Raw genomic sequence first — 23,057 nt, forward strand, 5'->3', positions numbered from 1 at the left:
AAGGAAGGATCAGGTTTCAGTGTTGTATTTTATTACACTACACTCCGAATGTAATTAACACTTATTTAGAGGTATTCCACCTGACAAAATAATAACTGAAGTAACACAAATGATCCTAGTCAAAACTTTACTTCCCCTAGGGTCTTAAAACGGTGTGGTGTTTCTTCGATGATCAATGACTGTTTGTATCTTTTGTGATTTGTGCATGAGTGGGATACATATGTAAATATCTGTAATGTATCTTCTGAAGGGCAGTAGTAGTATCTCTCATATTTGTATACATTCTTAAAGGGGTGTGTAAACGTTTGAGACAAGAGGGGGATGCAGCACTATATATTAGTTATAAATGAACTTAACGCAAGTACGCAAATGCAGACGTGAATGGTTGGTAAACAACATCTAGTGTGCGGTCCCATTGAACATATTTAAGTGTGCTCATGCATTGCTGTGGTGGTAACATGCCTCAGTATAGGGATGGGAATTCTAACGAATTGAATAGGGGTGGATAAAATATTGATTTTCTGATGCATCGTTATCTTCATTTGAACGACCTCGATATCGATTCTTAAATCCCGAGATCGATCTTTTACTCTATGCGCAACCCCCTACTACAATGAAAGGAAATCCATTGCATTTGCAACCAAATTTCACGCTGGGCGACTGACTGGTAAATGTTCCTATTTCACTCACCATATTTCACTGTGTGTTGAGAGTAAAAGTTGTTCCGAGATCCACACAACGCATTTGTCATTGAATAATGTCTCTTTGAATACCCTTTCTGTTCTTTACAGTCAGTTGTTGATCAAAAACAAGAAAAAATAAACATTTAATTCTAATCATGCATAACACCAATGAGATAAAGCCATTAGAGTCCTCTCTCGTTAACATGTGCACATTACAGGCGCTCTTTACAGAACTGCCAGTTTTGTTAAAGAGACAGTAACTGTTTTAGCGCATGTTCAAAAAATCTATTTAAATACTTGCAAATAGTACAAAATAATGCAATTAAACAATGTAACAAAAATGATAAATGAAATATAACATCTTACTGATTGAAGACATGGATTTGTTCATTTTTAAAAAGCTAAAATGTGACCAAAATGATGAAAAACGAATAAAATATAATTAGTAAAAATAATATTTTCTTAATGTACTTAGTTAGAAGGTCCTCTGTATAATTAATAAAATTAGCTGGGAAAGAATTTATTTCATACGTAAGCAAAAAGGACATTGTAACTGTAACATACCCATTTGAATCGATATTGAATTAAATGGAATCGAAATTGGAATCAGAATCGAATTGAATCTAACGAATTGAGAGCTCGTGAATCAGAATCTAATCGGGAAATCTGTATCAATACCCCAATACCCTAGCAAAACTGGATCTTTAACTATACATTGTCATATCAGCAACCATCCAGTAACCAATCTGAATTCTTGGTTCATTTCAAGTCGGACATGATGAAATGAATGACTTGTGGTTCGGTATGTTTGTGATCACTAAAAAGATTCAGTATTCGGAATACTTTGAGGCTCATAAGAGTCATTAATTCAGTAATCGGACTACACTGGTCATGCTGTACTGTATGTTTTGCACTGTAAATGCAAACAAACCAGCTAATAAGAGTCATTCGTTATGAATCAGACTACACTGGTCACACTGAATGTTACGCACTGCTGATTCAATAGCAGTGTTGCAGTGCCACTGAATGGATGCAGGAAACACTAGTTGTGTCCCAAATGACGCGCTATACACTACGCACTTACGCAATACACAGTGCACTCAGCCATGTAGTGAATGAATTTTCAAAGTGTAGTATCATCCCAAAGGGTACACTTAAAAAAAAAATTCTACATGGAAGCATTCACCGTTTAACAGCTGACGGAAGTGATGTTTCAAACGTGTATGGTGTTGCCGCTATTTTTTTATTATTTTATTTTTTTATTGATTCCATGCAGCAAATCAAATAGACACAACAGAAAATGCAAGAAACAAACCACATGAAATCACAACTTTTTCCCCCTGAGCATTAACCCCCCAACCCCCACCCAACACAAACAAGCACTCCAGTGGTCAAAAGCCAACTGACAAAGACACACAAATAGACAATAAAACAGCAGAAAATATTTAGAAACATAAAAAATTTTTTTATAAAAAAAACACTCTCTCCGCTGCCCCTCCCCGAGAGCCTTCAAAAAAGGCTAGATAGCTGCCCCATTTCCTGATGTATATATCCAGGTTGCCTATAGCCTTCTATATATCATCTCCTCAAATGCTGCCACCCTGCCCAACTCGACGCACCACTCACGAAATGAGGACACATCAGTTGACCTCCATCCCCTCAGGATTACCTGCTTGCCAGTCATCACGCCAGTCAGGACTCAGCTCTCCATATATACATCACCCATATTCAGGACCACCCCATCACCCAAAAATACACAGGCTGGGGCAAAATGAAAATTTAGTGTCCACTATGTCACACATGAAGCTCTGAACCCTAAATTCTTGGATCTTAACACATCCCAAAAACCATGGGTTGTTTCCCCGTCTTTTGATTGGCATCGCCAGCAGGTGGGTGTGTCTTTAAGACCAAGCCTATACAATTTAGAGGGGGTCCAATAGAATCGATGTAAAATCTTAAATTGCATCAGACGCATCCTTGCATCTCTAGATGCAGACTTGACGTTTTTTAGAATCCTAGCCCACACTCCCTCCTCCAATACCAAGTTTAAATCTTTCTCCCATAATCTCTTGATAGAAGATAAAGCTCCGTCCCCCAGACTCTGAATTAACAGGAAGTAATACACTGATGCCTCATGACCTTTTCCAAAAGCAGTAATCACCACTCCTAGAGTATCTGACACTTTAGGGGGGTGTATGCTACTCCCAAAAATATTACAGTCAGGTGGCACAGCTGTAAATACCTAAAGAGCTGAGATCTGGGAATTCTAAAATGTTGAACCATATTTTCAAAAGATCTCAACATTCCACTCTCATATAGGTCACCTAGCGAATTAACCTCCCTTACAATCCACTCTGACCAGCAGAAAGGGGACTTATAAATACGTAATTTTGGGTTCAGCCATATGCTCGAGGCAACATTTAGATAAATGTCTGAATTAAACACTCTGGACAGTTTAGTTAGTTTGATAGAAAGGCTTTGCAATGGCGAAATAGGGGCAAGAACTTCCTGTTCAATACAAAGCCAGGGAGGGGCTCTCTCAGGTGGAAGCTTTTTATTAAGGGGTCAAAATGAACTCTAAATAAACCAAACAAATTTGCTGGGAATAAGATGCCCAAATACTTAATGCCCTGTTTGGGCCACTGGAAGGCGCCCGGCTGAAAAGCCGTTACCGGGCACTACGCTGTCAGAGCCAAAGCTTCGGATTTAGACCAATTAACTCTGTATCCTGTGAATTTAGAAAAGGGATTCATAATTCTGTGGAGGCAAGGCATAGATCTAATGGGGTCAGAGACGAATAATAAAATTTAATCTGCGTAAAGCAAAAGTTTATGCGTCATACCTCCCGCAACCTCCCCTGGAAAATCAAATTCCCTTCTTATCGTGGCTGCTAGTGGTTCCAGGGCAAGACAGAACAATAATGGAAAAAGAGGGCAACCCTGCCGGGTGCCCCTATCCAGAGTAAAATAATATGAAATTAATCCATTTGTTTGTACCGCTGCTACCTGGTGTCTATAAAGTAACTTAATCCAACCAATAAATGTACTCCCGAACCCGTATATTTCCAAAACCGTAAAAAGTTAATCCCATTCTACCATATCAAACGCATTTTCGGCGTCAAGTGAGATGGCAGTGACCGGAGTCTGATCATTCGCCACTGACCACATGAAATTGATGAAATGGCTAATGTTATCAGAGGCCCCGAATAAACCCCACCTGATCTATATGTATAAGAGATGTCATAACTTTACTTAATCGGTTAGCCAAAATTTTTGACAATATTTTTACGTCTAGTGGTAACTCTTATGCTCACTTGGATCCTTGTCCTTTTTAAGAATCAGACTGATCCGGGCTTGTGTCACGGTTGGCGGAAACTTTCCATTCTTTAATGATTCTGTATAAACTTCTAACAAAAGTGGAGCCAATTCTGTAGCATAAGATCTAAAAAAAATTCAACGGCAAAGGCGTCTGGCCCCGGAGCCTTGCCTGTAGGTAAGGCCTTAATTACCTGGTCAAGCTCCTCCAAGGTTATCTCAGAATCAAGAGAATTTTTTTGCTCAGTCGTCAATTTAGGGAGATCTAATGGTTCCACTTCGTAAGTAGACGAAGATGTGGCACAATACAGATCAAGATAGAATTCTTTAAAAGCATTATTAATATCAGTGGCCGAGGTAAATATTTCACCACCAGCAGATTTCACTGAGGGAATGGTAGAAAAAGACTCTCTGCTTTATATATCTAGCCTTGTCCCCCGACTCAAAGTATGACTGTTTTGCCCTAAATAGCCAAAACTCCACCTTCCACGACAAAACAGTATTGTATATCTGTATTTCAATCGGATCAATTCTCTGAGGCCATCAGACGACATTCGGCGCTTCAGCTCTGCCTCGGCACTCTTAAAGGTATACTGTAGTTCACCCAAAAATGAAAATTTGCTGATAATTTACTCACCCCCAGTCCGTCCAAGATGTATCTGAGTTTCTTTCTTCATCAAAACAGAATTTAAGACTTTTAGGATTTCATTTCCTCCTTTAAACAATGCAAGTGAATGTCCTCCATTTTTTTGACGGTCCAAAATGCATATTTAGGGTGCATCAAAATAATCCACATGACTCTTACAAATAAAGTTCATCTGAACACAAACGATTGATTATTTTTATAAACAAAACAATACTTATATACTTTTTAACTACAAATGTTCACTTCCGTACATCTCTGTAAAGCGCGCTCATGAGAGGGATGACGTAAGCTCGTTGGTAAAGTCACGCGTCACTTGGAGGAGGAGGCAGGAACTATTCCTTTAATATTCCCTTCCAACTCCACGAGTTCTTGTGCCATGGATTTTTTGGTAAATGAGGCTTATTGTATGATCCAACCCCTAAGAACTGCCTTAAGTGCCTCCCAAGCCACGTGCACAGAGGATACTGAGGACCAGTTGGTCTCCATATAAACATTGATTTCAGCCTTTAACATTTGTTGGAATTCAGGATTTTGCAAAAGGGATACATTAAAGCGGCAACTAAATGATTTCTTTTTCTCCGTATGTGGCAACACCTCTAAGCTCACCAGGGCGTGATCTGAGACTAAGATGTTTCCAACTGAGCAATCAACAACAGATTAAATGAGGGACTTAAATATATATATAAAAAAAATCTATTTTAGAATAAATCTTATGGACTTATTGGAAAATATTTATAGTCCCTACCAGATGGGTTCAAATTTCTCCAAATATCTGTAAGACCAAGATTTTTACACATCCTGTGAAGCGTCAGTGTTGCACTAGGGGGCTTACAAGTCAAGTCAAGTCATTTTTATTCACAACACGCATTGTTTCAAAGCAGATTTACAGAAGATCAGGCATTAACAGAAGATAAAACTGTAATATCTATAATGTCTTAGAGTCATCATTGTGTAGTTTGATAAAATACAATTGTGAATTGTGTTTAAAAATAAGTTTTTAAACTTAATTTATATCCCCAGTGAGCAAGCCAAAGGTGACTGTGGCAAGGAACACAAAACTCCATAAGATGTTGGTTAATGGAGAAAAATAACCTTGGGAGAAACCAGACTCACTGTTGGGGCCAGTTCCCCTCTGGTTTAACAGCATGAATTTAATGCCAATATTACTTAATTATGTGTAGTGCAAGTCATGGTTTAAAATTATTAAACTAAGTAAGTGTTAAGGGCTAGTGTTTAAAGCAAAGATTTTGTATGAACTGTAAGATTAATGACTAATGTCTTTGAAGTTCATCCTGGATTAACTGCAGAAGTTCACATAGATGCATTGTCCTTGCTAGTTGGCTGATGAAGGGTTTTGTTGGCAATTAATTGATTGTCTGTGTATTCCATTTCAAGAGTGTAGTCCATCATTAGACCAAGGTGATGCAGGCAGAGATCAGTGAGGTGCATCGCAGTTCAACCAGCAGGTCATTCCGGTGAGGTCTATCCTAAGTCCAAGGTTCAGGCAGTGGCATATGATGTATCCCATGACTTATGGTTGGAGTTGGCATCAGTTCATCCTCTGAAGTCCATCGTAATAGACTGCAGTGATGTCTGGCTGGCACCGGCTGCATTTAGTCATCATCACACAGCGACATGTAGCAGTGGAGTCCAACATGAAGCAGGAATGGAGCTGGATCCAGCCGGTTCTGGTGACTTCAGGATAGGAGTCCCGAGGTTGAGACAGGGAAACAAATAAAATAATATTAGCATAGATGCCGTTCAATTTATTGCAGAGTTATAGATCATGATCACTGTTTCTGGTTCCGGCAGACCTAACTAAAGCAGCCTAATTGTGAGTTGATGGATAAATTAGGTGTATATCTGGCTAAATAGATGAGTCTTTAGTCTAGACTTAAACTGAGAGAGTGTACGAGACTATTCCATAGTTTAGGAGCCAAATATGAAAAGGATCTACCTCCTTTTGTGGATTTTGATATTCTAGGAACTATTAACAGGCCAGAATTTTGCGATCGTAATGAACATGATGGAGTATAGCATGTCAGAAGGTCAATTAAGTACTGCGGAGCTAGACCATTCAAAGCTTTGTACGTAGTTAACAGAATTTTAAAATTAATATGAAATTTAACAGGTAGCCAGTGTAACGATGATAAAATGGGGCTAATATGATCATGTTTCTTGGTTCTCGTCAGCACTCTGGCTGCTGCATTTTGAACCAATTTAAGTTTATTTATTGATCTTGCTGGACATACTCCCAGTAATGCATTACAATAATGATCAAGGACTGAGTCCATCAATAGATTAAAGTCTCCTGCCAAGATTATATCATGAGGGGTGCCAACAGCTTGCAACATCCCTTCAAGATCTATAAAAAAGCCCTGATCATCAGCGTTAGGTGCGTAAATATTAGTCAAAATCAAACTTTGCCCCTGAATTTCTGCTAAAACAATAATGACTCTTCCTAATTTATCTTTAATATGTTTGAGACATTTGAATTGTAGATGTTTACTTATCAATGTAATGAGTCCCCTGCTCTTACTTGAACCAGCATTAGAGAAAAAATGTCCACCCCATATCTTCCCAAATTTTTCAGTCCGGTGCTTCTATATAAATTTTGTGAGACAGAATTACACAACAGAAAATAATCTATAAAACAAACTCCAGCCAATATGAGGCATAAGCACCAAGAGTGTGTAGATTCATCCACATAACTGTCCCGAAGGTGTGTTCCTCCACAAAACAAACTCCAGCCGCTAGCGGAACCAGCACAAAAAAAATAAAAAAATAAAAAAGCTGTTCGGTTTCCTCGGGCAGTCAAACGAATGTTCAGTGAGCTGGCTGTTACATGAGTGTAACACATGCCCTAATCACTCTAATTATTTGCAAGAAATATTCCACAAAACAAACTCAATCCAATAGGAGGCATGAGCACAAAGAACATGCAGATTCATCTACATATTGTCCCGAAGGAGTGTTATTCCACAAAACAAACTCCAGCCAGTAGGCGGAACCAGCACATAAAAGAAACAAAAAAGGCTCCCAGTTTCCTCGGACAGTCAAGTGAATGTTCAGTGAGTTAGGTCCACTCGGTTGGATTGAGAGCAACAAATGCCTTAATCACTCCAATGTTTGTAAGAAATATTCCACAAAACAAACTCCATCCAATAGGAGACATAAGCACAAAGAACGTGCAGATACATCCACAAACTGTCCCGAAGGAGCGTAATTCCACAAAACAAACTCCAGCCACTAGGTGGAACCAGCACGTCTAGTCAGTTCACCATATCTTGGCCTTCTTCGTTCTCAGGAATTCCAGCAATTCAGACATTGTTGCACCGGTTATGATTCTCTTAGTCTTCCAACTTTTCCCAAACACGTGCCAAGTCTGTCTCGGTCGCTAGCGTGTTAGCAGCTAATTCCATCTCCGATGACTCCAGGTAATCGATGGAAGAATGCATGTTTGAGATCCGTCAACAGAACAAAAAATCATAAAAATAATTTAGTTACATCATTTTTTTTTTTTTATGGATTTGTTTTTCAGTTCCCAACCCTGCATCACTAATCAGAGGAGTGTTTGCGTTACCTTCAAATGTCTGTGCCATTAAACGAGATGTGTTATATTATTGAGGTAGCTAGCCATAAAGATTTTAAAATTACTAATTTAAATTAACTTTCTCAGAAAGATTTGCTTCAGACTGTTGCTTCACTATGACAGGAGTTGAAGATGACTGTCATTGGTAGGTGTGACCTGGATCTCCACCTACTTTGAGGCTGACAGCTAATTCCCATTTAGTCAGTTAAGATCAGTGAACATGAACACACCAGAGTGCAGAGTTACTAGAGAGCTGGAGTAAATTGACCTAAATTTGTACGATCGTTCGAAATGGAGACATTTTCCAAGAACATTTTTTAAATTTTTTTTTCTACAAAAGGAATCAAATCTACTCAAATATTTTTAAGTGCCTGTTCACTCATGTGTCATCTGCAGCCGAAAGCCATTCACACATCTGCCCAAAGTAAGATATGACAATCATCATTCTTTTGTCTGTATTCTACCCATTAACACTCTTTTATACGTACATCTTTGCAATAGTATCTGTGCTGTCATAAATGACAATAAATTACCGTGTTAGCACCATGAATGCTAAAAGGTAAACATTACAAATAATACATTATCTGCTGCATTTACAGTTGAAGTTTACATACACCCTAGCCATATACATTTAAACTCACATTCACAATTCCTGACATTTAATCGTAGAAAACATTCCCTGTCTTAGGTCAGTTAGGATCACTTCTTTATTTTAAGAATGTGAAATGTCAGAATAATAGTAGAGAGAAAAATGTATTTCTGCTTTTATTTCTTTCATCACATTCCGACTGGGTCAGAAGTTTACATACACTTTGTTGTATTTGGTAGCATTGCCTTTAAATTGTTTAACTTGGGTCAAACATTTTAGGTAGCCTTCCACAAGCTTCTCACAATAAGTTGCTGGAATTTTGGCCCATTCCTCCAGACAGAACTGGAGTAACTGAGTCAGGTTTGTAGGCCTCCTTGCTCGCACATGTTTTTTCAGTTCTGCCCACAAATTTTCTATCGGATTGAGGTCAGTGCTTTGTGATGGCCACTCCAATACCTTGACTTTGTTGTCCTTAAGCCATTTTGCCACAAGTTTGGAGGTATGCTTGGGGTCATTGTCCATTTGGAAGACCCATTTGTGCCGGAACTTTAACAGGGTTTCCGCGGGTCCTTAAAAAGTCTTAAATATCTTAAATAAATTAAAAGAAGTCTTAAATTTCGTTTGCTGAGGTCTTAAATTTTGGGGCGTGAATATAGGAGACGTTTAAAACAGCAGAATCTACGCTAGTCATAATCATATCTCAAATGGCGTTATTATGCATCTCTGTAATCCCAGTACATATTGTCAACTTTAAACGGCCATTTTTAAGGTAACTGATGAGTTTTTACTTTTATTTGAGATATTTCACACAAAAATGAAAATTGTCATCACTTCATGCTGTTGCAAACCTGTATGACTTTATTTCAGTGGATATCAAAAGGAGATATTAGGGAGTTTCAGTCACCATTCACTTACATTGAATGATAAAAAAGATGCAGTGACAGTGAATGGTGACTGAGACTAAACGTTTTGCTTAACATCTCCTTTTTTGTTCCACGGCAGAGAAAAATTCATACAGACTCAAGGGTGAGCAGTGATGACAGATTTTTAAATGAACTGCCCTTTAACTACCTGTTAAAGTATTTGTTAAAGGTACCTGCCAAGAAAAACAATATAAATGTTCTTCAGCACATGCTAGACCTTATTCACAGCAGTGGTATCTTTGATTTTTAATGGGAATGACAACAAGGCTGTGCAGGATAGACGTACAGTCTCTTCAATGGGCTATACTGCAGTTTAAAGTGTTTTTGGATCGTTCTGCAGACAAAACATTGGAAAAATATCTTTTCAAGGGCACTCAGTAGACAAAAAACTCCAGACAACATGAGTTGTGGAAAATCAGATGGGATATTGGAGCTTTTTACAGATTTATACCATGCATGCCATTGAAGAGATGGTAAATCTATCCCTCACAGCCTCGTTTCCATTCCCATTAAAAATCAAACATGGTGCTACTGTGAATAAGGTCTATAGACCAATCCTCTTATTTACAAAAATGTCAGCGCATGCGCAGTAAATTGTGGCAGAAAGCCCTCTGATTGTTGTGTTAGATTTGACAGATTAGAGGATTAAACGAATGTATGACACAAAACCATCATAAATACAAACCTATTCTTAGCGATACAATTACTATAATAAAACGAGTTAATAACAAACCTGTAAATTCACTATAAATATTTGCTGCAAAGTTGTGAGTTGAAATGATCTCAGTCCAGTAAGCTCTGTTGATGATCTTGAAGCCACAGCAGTCAACGAGAGCCCTCGGAATAATTTTTCAACAATGTAATCCGATAAAAGTTTACTTTTTACGCATGATTTGCCACCACTATGTCATGTTTGACATAAGCGGTGACATTGCCAAAGCATTGGTCTATTTCATCACGTCTTGCTGGAAAGCAAGTGACTAAAGAGAAAGGTCACAATATAGGCTACATACTTTAGGCTACATGCATTCTTAATGATTTAATTTAGAGTTTTAATGTTGTATTAACTTATTTAAAAAAAGGAAACACATAAATGCACAATAAAATATAAAAAACATGTCCAGAGTCATCCAAGTAGTCTCAGTGGTTTTTATATTTGACAGCTAATGAATTATTTAATGTGTTTTTTTAATTATTATTATTGCGAAAGTGGTCTTAAATATTTCTTTTATTTGGCCTTAAAAAGTCTTAAAAAGTCTTAAATTTCATTCCTTTGAACATGCAGAAACCCTGTTTAACTTCCTGGCTGATGTCTTGAGATGTTGCTTCAATATATCCACATAATTTTCCTTCCTCATGATGCCATCTATTTTGTGAAGTGCACCAGTACCTCCTGCAGCAAAGCACCCCCACAACATGATGCTGCCACCCCCATGCTTCACAGTTGGGATGTGTTTTTCAGCTTGCAAGCCTCACCCTTTTTCCTCCAAACATTACGGTCATTATGGCCAAAAAGTTCAATTTTTATTTCATTAGACCAGAGGACATTTCTCCAAATGTAAAATCTTTGTCCCCATGTGCACTTGTAAACTATAGTCTGGCTTCTTTATGGCGGTTTTGGAGCATTGGCTTCTTCCGATATAGGAGTGTATATAGATACTTGTCTACCTGTTTCTTCCAGCATCTTCACAAGGTCCTTTGCTGTTGTTCTGGGATTGATTTGCCCTTTTCGCACAAACTACAGTTCATCTCTAGGAGACAGAATGCGTCTCCTTCCTGAGTGGTATGATGGCTGCATGGTCCCATGGTGTTTATACTTGCGTACTATTGTTTGTATAGATGAACATGGTACCTTCAGGTGTTTGGAAATTGCTTCCAAGTATGAACAAGACTTGTGAAGGTTTCAATTCTTGGCTGATTTCTTTTGATTTTCCCATGATGTCAAGCAAAGAGGCACTGAGTTTGAAGGTAGATCTTAAAATACATCCACAGTTACACCTTCAATTCAGTACACCTCCTATTAGAATCTAATTGTCTAAAGGCTTGACATAATTTTCTGGAATTTTCCAAGCTGCTTAAAGGCACAGTTAACTTGGTGTATGTAAATTTCTGACCCACTGGAATTGTGATATAGTCAGTTAAAAGTGAAACAATCTGTCTGTAAAGAATTGTTGGAAAAATTACTTGTGTCATGCACAAAGTAGAGTTTGCTAATATTAAATCTGTGGAGTGGTTAAAAAATTTGTTTTAATGAGTGCAACCTAAGTGTATGTAAACTTCTGACTTCAACTGTATATTACATTAAATCATCATCGAGTTGTTGAAACATCTTCTTTTACTGATCTTGAATGAATTCTACTCATAGAATGAGGCATGAAGTAATTTAATGGCTTATTAGTTCATGTTTCATATGTAGTCTTGACTACCCTAAATGCCTCCCCCTGCAGTGTGACCAGTATCTGAATGTTCGTAAACAGTATGTGATTGCTCAGCTGTTTCAAGCTTCTTGTTGACTCTGAGCGAATAATAAAGAAGCACTTTGCTGTGAGTATGCTGGGGCATTGAGTGTGTGCAGTCTTTCTCTTTTTGTATTCAAAACATTTCACAGATACAGACAGTGAAAGCTTCCTCCTTTTTATATATCAAGTTTCAAAGGTGTTCGAGCATCTATTTGTGGTATACGATGCAATCAGATGTCTGTATGCATTTGCTTGGAATGTTGTTCACCCAAAAATGAAAACTCTCTCAACATTTACTCACGCTCATGCCATCCCAGATGTGTATGACTTTCTTTCTTCTACTGAACACAAACGAATATTTTTAGAAGAATATCTCAGCTCTGTAGGTCCGTACAATGCAAGTGAATGGTGACCAGAACTTTGACGCTCCAAAAAGCACACAAAGGCGGCATAAAAGTAATGCTTTAGACTCTAGTAACACCTATCATATCACTTCTGAAGACATGGATTTAACCACTGGAGTCTTAAGGATTACTTTTATGCTGCCTTTGTGTCCTTTTCGGAGCTTCAAAGTTCTGATCAAGATTCACTTGCATTCTTGCATTGTATGGACCTAAAGAGCTGAAATATTCTTTTAAAAATCTTCATTTGTGTTCTGCAGAAGAAAGAAAGTCATACATATCTTACCCTGGGCAGGATGTTGATGGTCAGCCTGTATCTTCTTTACTGTGCTGGGACAGGAGGTCAAAGGGAAGTGACGGAGGCTATTTAAAGCATTACTGCCCCCAAAGACGCTACTCCCCTCCCCTCCCCCAGACACGAAGGAAGTGCGGGCATCTCATGTTGGTTTCCCACCATTCACAACACTCAGACAGGAAATGATGTCAAATCTTGCTAATCACGTCGAGGTATAGAGCCCTCAGTGTGCTTTTTGTATCTGACTTGCTATTTTTTATATAAAAAAAGAAAGGTTTTGCTGTCAGTGTGAAAGCCACGTCAGAGTATTTTGGTGGCTGTCAGCATCAGTTTCAAGTGTGCCAAAGCAAATCTGATTTATATACACAGTATAGAGCGAGGGAGGGATGGATGGAGTCCTACTAAATTTATTGTATCTGTTAAATCTGTCTCATTAAATCAGCTTTTCTAATAACTGGTGCCTACATTGTTAGAATGCTTTGGGGTGTTACATCAGTCAAGGTTTGTGATTAATCACTATTCTCCATATTTGTTGTCTAGGTTCCTGTCGCACACTGCTTTGGTCCAGCCGGTCAGAAGAGGAGGTTCTGCTGTGTGTGTCGGAAGCATCTAGAAGGCAGCTCGGCTCTGCGCTGTGAAGGTGTGTGTTTGTGAAAGGAAGAGAGAGAGGAGGTTTGTGGTTCAGACTGGCATTAGTGAATGGCAGTACATCAGAGCTGCTGAGGTTGTGAGGTTTATTTAACCAAAAATAATGTTTGTTTTTTTGCCCTAGTAATGATTAAAATCACCTAATTTAAAGGCAACGCTCACATGACAGGTACTAACCCGCTTTGGCACAAATGTGTACCGAACAACCTGACCGAAACAACAAAATCATGAAATAAAACAGCTTAGCTGGAGCGTTTGACATTTCATTTCAAATGGGAAGACGTTAGTCAATAATATAAGAGTCTTAAAGGGATAGTAGCAAAAATTGTACTGTTTAATTCTAAGGGTCAGAGAGGGTGGAAAATGGTCATGTAATACTACATTTACAAGTAATAGAAAACAATTGTGCAACAAAAGTGTAAGATTTGACTTTGTATGACAAATTGCTTATGTTCCTCATTCATAAGTCGCTTTGAATAAAAGCTTCTGCTAAATGACTAAGCGTAAATGTAAGATATCACCACTTTAAAGCCTGACATGTACTATTGATCTTGTTTTCAATGTCTTCTGCCCTCCTTTATTTCAGTAGTGCCTCGTTGTTTTTCCCCAAACCTTTTCCATTCTCTCGATTTATCTTGTATTTCCTCTCTTTGTATATTCCATTATTGCTCATTTATTTGCATCGGTCGTCCCTGTTCGGAAAGCAGTTGTTGCCATGGAAATGGCAGGATGGCGTTTTGCAGCGTGCTGAATTCTAAGAACACAGCTGAATGAAAAACATCATTCACTCCAACTCTCTCTTTCTCTCTCTCCCTCTTTCTCTCTTTCAAAAGAGACACATGAGGCTCAGAAAAAAAGCTGGTCTTTAATTCTCACACCCACTTAAAATTGTGATACACTAGCATGAATTTAAATGGCTTTTCCCTCTAATCAGACCTGCAATGCCTCACAGAGCTGATTATTACTGCTTAATCACATTTCTACTGTTCTAATGAAATATGAGTTATTATACTGACTGGTTTACTTCAGGTGATGCTAGATTAGTGGTTACATCACTAAGACACTACGTATTCTTATAGTAACCTTAGCTATTGTGTGTCTTTCAGTGTGTGAGCTGCATGTTCACAGTGATTGCGCCCCATTCAGCGTTAGTGACTGTCGTTTCTGCCACCAAGATGGCGAGCAAGACATTGTGAGTACCTGAATCAGCACCATCCTCTTCTTTTTCTATAGGTATAAACCTGGCATTGAATGCTTACAGACCAGAGAATAAAGTCATAACTGTCATTTTAAGGAAAGCCATGTCATACAGTGTTTCATAGACTGTTAGAAATCTTTTGGCCACACTTTATAGTACAGTGTCCTTTGTTAAATTTTAATTACATTAGTATTACTAAGTAATACCAATAAACTACACGTACATATTGTGTGTTTTGTAAAGTTGCACGTGATTGCATTGTTATTGCTATAGTAAATAATTACTGTAATAAGGAAGATATGTAACAGACTGTGAAATTAATTGTAAAATGAAGACTGTAAAATGAATCCCCTTTTTTGGGGTTTCTTCAAATTTCTCTGCCTTTAAAAGTTAGAGTTGGGATCTGAGAACTGGTTCCGATTCAGATCTGGTGCCATTTAAAGAGAAAAATACCGGAACCAAATGATTTTCATGACTTTTGGTTCCATTAACAGTTCTGTTGAGTCGATGAGTGTTGCCCGAATCCTATACAACTGACTCTTATGAGTTGGTTCTTTTGAATCTACCTGGTGAAACATACAGCGCTATGAGTGTAGCTCGAATCTAGAATGAATGACTCTTATGAGCCGTTCTTTTTTTTTATCTACAGAGCGAAGCATTCAGCACGATGAGTGTTGCCTGATTCCTAAACAAACTGCAGGGCTTTACTGATTGTTTAGATCAGGGTTACTATGAGAAATAATTAATAATTATTTCTTTAGTTATTAATTAATATTTAAATTAAATAATAGAATCTAACTCATTAAAACCTCATATGGGGCTCCAGTAAATATAGTGTGCTACGTTTAGGAGCGGGTTTGGTTATTAGCAATAATTAATAATTATCAAAGATAATTATTAATTATTAAAATCAAGAGAACATTGATGAGAATCAATGTTAGCTTTTTTAATCCTTTAAATCAACAGTTATCAAAGATAATCGTTAATTGTTAACATCGATGAAACATTGATTAAAATTAACATTAGCTTATTGATCATTCAAATTCAACAATCATCAAAGATAATTATCAATTATCAAAAATCAATAGAATATTAATAAGGATTAATATCACCAGGGCACCACCCTAGAATCAGGAACTAATAACCAGATAGTATAACAGTCTCAATATTAGATTGTTCTCTTAGGAAAATCGACATCCGAAGAATATCGATTTTCGAAGAAAAAAAAACAATGAATGAAGGCTTGAATCCGAGCACTGACATCCCGTCAGCATTGACACAGGTGTATGTAAAACAAACCAAAACACTTCTCTTTGAAATATAACAAAGTTTATTTATGCAGTAATATCAATTAATAATCAATACAATGCAGTCAATAAACTTCCGACTTAAAACTACAAACTAAACAATGACATGATTAGATATGGTAACCAAAATAATCCTATAACACATGAGAGAAAGGTGTGTTTGTGTGTGTGTGTAAGGAGGGATGCGCACAATATGGCGGATGTGACTCTCGTGGAGAGTACGTCATGTGAGATTTCCGGCCAGAGAATATGGCCGCGAATGTGGGTGGAGAGAAACCGGTCAATGGCGTCTGCCAGTTTACCACGTGTATCCGCTTGTACGATAGCTTAGGAACAAAGCTGAGCTTTATCACGTTGCTATCTACTAGCTAAAAATGTGTGCGAGAATGTTTGTGAGGGGTCGCGTGTGTGTGGTTAGTATAAGAGAGAGAGAGAATAAAGTGATGGCCCCAAAGCCGGTTTCGCGATCATGGGAGAGAAAGCAGCTGTTAGTTTATCACTCAGAGATGCGGTAGACGGCTCATAAACCGTCCCACGGTCTTTGATTCTTTAATGGATAAACTCAGTGTCGGTCTCACCCGCGATGGCGTAAATACACAACAGTAGAATGTGGTTGGACTACAACACAGCAGATCTCATTCGTGATAACCGTACATTAAAGTAATACCTTGAGTATTATTAGCAGCAATGAGCGGACTTGGCGGTCCGTAAACTGTACAAGCAATAACCTTGATACACAAGAATAACACACTATAATATTCTGTCTCTGCCCAGACATAAACCTCTTATTTGAATCGCATGAGGATGCAGACAAATGTGTGTTCATCCGTCCTTTAACTCCGACTCGGTTCCTCGAGGCTCGGGTGATGACGGGAGGCCGTTTCCTCGGTCTGTCGGCGGGCGGTACGGCTGCTGATTCTCGGCGGGCTGGCGGAGAAATCAGCGATGTCGACTTGATGGAGGAGGAAAGAGAAATCTTTTTCTCTTCACTTCTGTAGGCAAACGGATAAAGATGCGGATTGCTCGGCAGTCTCCTTTGGATCCGTTAAAGTGTTCGGTGGAACACCGAGTAATCTCAACTCATCCAGCGAGATGGAGATTGTATGGCCACAGTTTCAAGTCGGACGTTACTTCCTTGTGCCACGAGGCTACACCTGAGAGCAGCAATGTGCTGCGTCTACGCACGGCGAGCAAAGTTGCTGGAAGCAAATCCCGGAAGCATCTCAGAGATATTTCTACTCCTGTTGACGTCATGGTTGAGGGGCGTTCTGTCATGTGCCTCATCCAATAGGAGTTGAGAGTTCGATCCTTTAGTGAGCAAGGATTCATGGGATTTGTAGTCTGTTTTGGACTCCCTTTGTTTGATTTTGGCACAGTTTTTATCAATAAGATTTATGACTGTGGGCCTCAGTAAGGTTTTACGACTGTTGGGCCTGCCTTTGTCTTCTGTCTGAATACATGAGGCCCAACAAAACGATTGACCCTTACAAGCCAATTCTTTTTAGTCTACAAGGCGAAACATACAGCACAATGAGTGTTACCTAAATCCCAAAAAATTGACTCTTATGTGCTGGTTCTTTTGTATCTAGAGGGCGAAACATACAGCGCGATGAGTGTAGCCTGAATCCCGAACGAATGACTCTTATGAGCCAGTTCTTTTGAATCTACAGAGTAAAACATAGAGTTTGATGATTGTAGCCTGATTCCTGAACAAATGAATCTTTTGAGCCAGTTTTTTTTCATCTACAGGGTGAATCATACAGCGCTATGAGTGTAGCCTGAATCCCAAACGAATGACTCTTATGAGCCAGTTCTTTTGAATCTACACTGCAGTGCTATCTCATTAACAAATTACTTATCAGTCAGTTCTTTTGAATCATTTACACTGAAAAACATGCAATGATATACCTACCTCCTGGATGAATAACTTTTTATCAGCAGTCATTCATTTTGTCATGTCTGGCTTGAAATGAACCAATAATTGTTACTATGTTATGCATAAGGTTTGTGAGACTTAAATCTCTACTATAACTACTGAATGGTTACAGGACAATGCCGTTAAAGAGACACATTATGAGTTTTATCATGAAATTAGAAAATACTGAGTGCAACTTCAATTTCTAAATTTAGGCATTTTTTACTTTGGCTGGAAAGAAAATCACTGCCAGTGATGCCCACATATTTGGAGGGTTAGTTAGTGTTTGTGTAACAAGTTTAAGTACATTTTTTTTAATTGTTCACGCTTCCTCATTCCCAAGCGCAACATGATTTATCCAAGCAGGTCATGTTCTTGGATCAACATCCGTGTTTGGTCATGGAACAACATTCCTGTCAGACAGTAACAAGGCAAACTCAAAGCCTAAGTTACCTCTAAAATCAAAGGGAAATAATGAGAATGTACTAATTTGTAAACCCTAAATCCAGGACCAACAAGGATGTCCAATTTGGAAAAATCACGTCAAGCATTCCCTAGTTGTGTTAGTGTTTTTGGATCTGTATTATATACAGTTTGTCATAACACTACATCTCCTGCTCTGATAGGATACGTACCAGCACCACTGGCGGGAGGGCAACATGTCCTCAGGTACCCGCTGTGAGGTCTGCCGTCGCACGTGCAGCTCCTCGGACATCCTGGCTGGCATAAGGTGCGAATGGTGCGGTATTACGGTAAGTGCGTGTGTTTGTGTTGTGTATTTACAGTGCATCCAGCTTTTTATTGTCCTTGCATTCTTTCAATTTGTTTCTTGTCAGCTGTATTCGTCACAAAAAAATGGCTCATTGTAAGTGGGCTTTCTGGCTGTTGTGTCTCACAATGAACGTATCAGTTATTTAACAGGTGCAGTATGGGATGCAGTTCCTGTCAGCACTCGAAAACATTGTATTCGTTCAGTGTTGAATAAAATGTTGAGTACCCCACTGTCGCATACGTCTCATACACTGCCTCATCACCTGTCATCGAAAACATGCTATAAATTAATTGCACCTGAGAAGAGTGCATATACCTGGCCTGTTTTACTAGTTTTATTATATTCACACAGTGTAAGTGAGGTTACCATATGGCATCCCTCTGGTTCCCTGCCTCCCACTTTCCATTGTTCCTGCATTATGTTTTATTTAGCTCTGGGTGACACAGAGCAGCACTTTGCACTCCAGCAGCAGATCCTGAGTTCTCTGTGTCCATTCCAGCGCTCTGTGCAAAGCCCTTAGCTCAAGGTTTTCTACATTATTTAAGCCTTAGTCCCTGAGTAAAAGGTTTTTTGAGGACTCTCCATCTCTGCAGGGTACATACCATTTCCAGCCTACTATAAAACTTTGAAATTACAAACTTTTAAGATTTTAAAAGATTTTTGAGAACAAAGACTCAAGCTGGGATTGACATTAACACCTGCCCACCCGCCCACCGTGGTGGGTAACTCCATCACTCTTACTAGCCACTTTGGCGGTTGATGTTTTCAGGGTTTTTCCTGCCGAAACAAATTATGTACATCTTGCGTTCAGTTCTTTATAAGCCCTAAATGTTCTTCTTGTCTGAAACGCTGGTGCTTCTTTTGCAGGGTGCAATAAAAGCCTTCGCACGAGCCATCACAGACCCCTTGTGCGAGTGAATCTGTCTGTGTTATCCTAGAGATAGGATTCAACCAGGCTGGACTCAATAAGGCTTCCCTCGATATTGCGGCGCAGATCACAAAACTTATGCAACCCATTAGAAATTTTACACAGATTGTTCTACGTGACAGCACTTTGAAGGAAGTCAAACATCTCAAACAGCTAGACAGCCTCGACATTATAAACAGCACTGATGAGGAAACGGAGGAAATATTTAGCAACATAAATTAGAAGACTTTTCAATCCTCACATTATCACCCTTACTAAAATGCATAACGTTTTGACAGAAATGTTACTGATTCATATTAAATCTACTTGGGTGAATCTGTTAGACTGTATTTTTATTACAACTGTGAAAGTTGTAGTTAAAGTTTCTAAATGTGTTTAGGCTATTAGTTTTTTGTTTTACTATGGTTTATTTTTGAGAAAGACTATCTAATTGACCTAACCATGGTAAGTAGGAGCCATCAATGGTCTAACCTGTGGTTATGGCCTTAACATTACAGATTCCACTGTTGTGGATTGACTGTCTCAGTTGTCTCCACGTCTGAGACCGTCAATCTGTGCATCTTATCACGTGGCTTGTTGAGCGTTACCGCGGAGACATAGCACGTGTGGAGGCTTCACGCTATTCTCCGCGGCATCCATGCACAGCTCACCACGCGCCCCACCGAGTGCGAGAACCACATTATAGCTACCTCGAGGAGGTTACCCCATGTGACTCTACCCTCCCTAGCAACCAGGGCCAATTGGTTGCTTAGGAAACCTGACTGGAGTCACTCAGCACGCCCTGGATTTGAACTTGCGACTCCAGGGGTGGAAGTCAGCGTCTTTACTTGCTGAGCTACCCAGGCCCGCAAATTCCACTGTTAAACATGGAAGAACAATGGTAAACTTTGAATTGCATCTTTTTTTTTTTTTTTATCATACGGTGGCTTCAAAATTCACATTTGAGGTATGAAAGTGTGTAATATATGCTGTTGAACAAAACTTCCATGTATCGTGAAGTAATGTGTACAACAGATCTTATTTTACTCATAAGTTGAAAAACCCCATTATAAAACCCCATAAGAAAATCCAGAGGGAACCCATGGCAAATTAGACTTCCGGGTTTGCCAACAAATTGACATCATGGCTGAACAGCTCTAGAATGATAATGATAATAATAATAATAATGATCATAATAATAATAATAGTAGAAATAAAAATCAGCAAAATATATCAAGCAAGAGTGCTTTTGTACTGAATAAAAGTGTGTTAAAAATGCAACGGTATGTTGAAAAGTAATTGTTCTATTTTTTTCTATTGTTCTGTTCTACTTAGAATTAATTTGAGTAGACACCACATTGATGATGAAATTAAAATTAAACAGTAAAACATGGAATTCTGGTAAAATAATAATAATAAAAAAGGAAATGCTTAAAAAGGCATACTTAATTGAGAAACAGTTGAAGAAAACATGCATTTCTTTTAATTTATCATTTGAATTGAAACATATCTTTAAATAGGCTAAAAGAGTATGTGCAATAGCACATTACCATATAAGAACATTTTTGCTGTGGTATTGAAATTAGAATCGAGAACCATGAAATTTCACTAGTATTGGTACCGAATGAAATTTTGGTATCGTGACGACACTAAAGTGCACTGGAGGACGCTTTGTCATTATTGGATAGACAGATTGCTGTTGCCATAAGGCTATTTAGCTGCTTCTGAGCTCTTGCCTTGACGACATGTGTTTAACTGTTTGCAGGCACATGCATCGTGTTGCATAATAATTTTCCCAGAGTGCGGAATGGGTCGCCTGCAGAAAATGATTCTTCACCCCAGCTGCGTTCGGATCTGTTCACGAAACTTCAGCAAGATGCACTGTTACAGAATCTCAGAGAATTCCCAGCATGGAGAGATGGGTAATCCCTGTGCACTGGCCTTTAAACTGATGCTTTGAGAATACATGCATTTTACATGACAGGAGTTAAAATATTGAAGATAACTTTGCACAGGCAAGGATAATAAATTATTTTATCACACTAATCTTAAATTAACATGTAATGTTTAAGTCTTGTGGCTATACATTCAAAACTTTGTATTTTAACGATCCCATAGATCTCCATTGTAAAGAAAGTAGTGAACACACAGTTTTTATGTTTTACATCAAGTCAATATAATTTTCTGTGGTATTCGATGTAGACAGAACAATAATATGTCAGATGTATTAAGCTTGTAATGCACCTGGAAAAGTCCTTAAAGTAAATGAACAGAATTATTGGAATGTTCTATATTAATTTCTGTTGACTGTTATCAAATTATGAAAGCCTGACAATTGAGATGTGAGGGAAATTGTGCACTTTAGTCCTTTAATTCATTGTTAGGATTTTGTTATTTACTCCTGGATATTAAATAACAAGATCACATAACTGTGAGTTCTCATAGAGAAGTGTGTTTTTCCCCACAGATAATCTGGATGATGTTGATGCTCAGAGTCCAGTAACGTCAAAGGACAGTCAGTCCACGGCACCACCTGACACGGGTACTAAACTGACCAAAAATTACATAATGACTAATGGAAATCACTGTTGTTCCCAAAGTAATCTCACCTTTCTTGGTATACAGGGAAACAGACACTCAAAGTTTTTGATGGCGAAGATGCAGCGAAGCGGAATCAGTTCCGTTTGGTTTCAATCCCTCGAATAATCAAGAATGAGGAAGTGGTGGTGAGAAATGTTTTTTCCTGCACAGGATTCACCTGAAATTTTTTTTAAATTATATGCCTAAAAAGTGTTTACAGCAGCCTTATACATACCATGAATTATACTGTGGTGGAGATTTCACTAAGAATAAATTGTGCTCACTGATTATGGCAAGCTATTTTAACATTTATTCCTTAAAACAGACTAGTATCTATTTTTATTTTAGGAGTACTTATTTTTTAGTTACGTACGTGCTCCAATAGTAACTAGCAACTTTGCCAAGCTTACTTGTACATATTCATTAGATACTAGTACTTATTCCTATGCAAAAATACACTATTCCTGTAATGACAAATAACCGTTACTTGTAACAAAATGCTAATTTTTGCCATTGAATTCTTTTGGGATCTGTGGTTCAGAATTCATTTCTTACTTGTGCGTTTTCCAATAGTGACTAGTGTCCTTTTTTATTTTACTAGTAACTTTTCATTAGATAAAAGTATTTTTTTTTTATTAGACAACATTGTCTATTCCAATTGTTACTAGTACCAATTCTTATGTCAGTATTTACAACTACTTTTTTACTTGTCGAAATGTAATGTCTTGTCAGAATGGCTACTGTATAATTTAATTTAAAATCCTACAAGTAAAATTAAAAATGTTACTAGTAACAAATGGAATAGATACTAGTGTCTAATAAATAGTA

The 23,057-nt window shown here is 38.2% G+C and overlaps 1 protein-coding gene across 1 annotated transcript in view; it reads left to right on the forward strand.

Moving 5' to 3' along the window:
• The window catches only part of LOC127417595 (diacylglycerol kinase theta-like), a 72,784-nt gene that overhangs the window by 21,689 nt on the left and 28,038 nt on the right, over positions 1–23,057 (forward strand). The window contains exons 3-8 of the mRNA XM_051657628.1: positions 13,443–13,542; positions 14,657–14,742; positions 18,597–18,722; positions 21,415–21,571; positions 22,117–22,191; positions 22,275–22,375. Of these exons, the coding sequence (XP_051513588.1) occupies positions 13,443–13,542; positions 14,657–14,742; positions 18,597–18,722; positions 21,415–21,571; positions 22,117–22,191; positions 22,275–22,375 (645 nt within the window). The remainder of the gene's footprint in view (positions 1–13,442; positions 13,543–14,656; positions 14,743–18,596; positions 18,723–21,414; positions 21,572–22,116; positions 22,192–22,274; positions 22,376–23,057) is intronic.

This window comes from Myxocyprinus asiaticus, chromosome 27 (assembly GCF_019703515.2).
Source record: "Myxocyprinus asiaticus isolate MX2 ecotype Aquarium Trade chromosome 27, UBuf_Myxa_2, whole genome shotgun sequence".
Lineage (NCBI taxonomy): Eukaryota > Metazoa > Chordata > Actinopteri > Cypriniformes > Catostomidae > Myxocyprinus > Myxocyprinus asiaticus.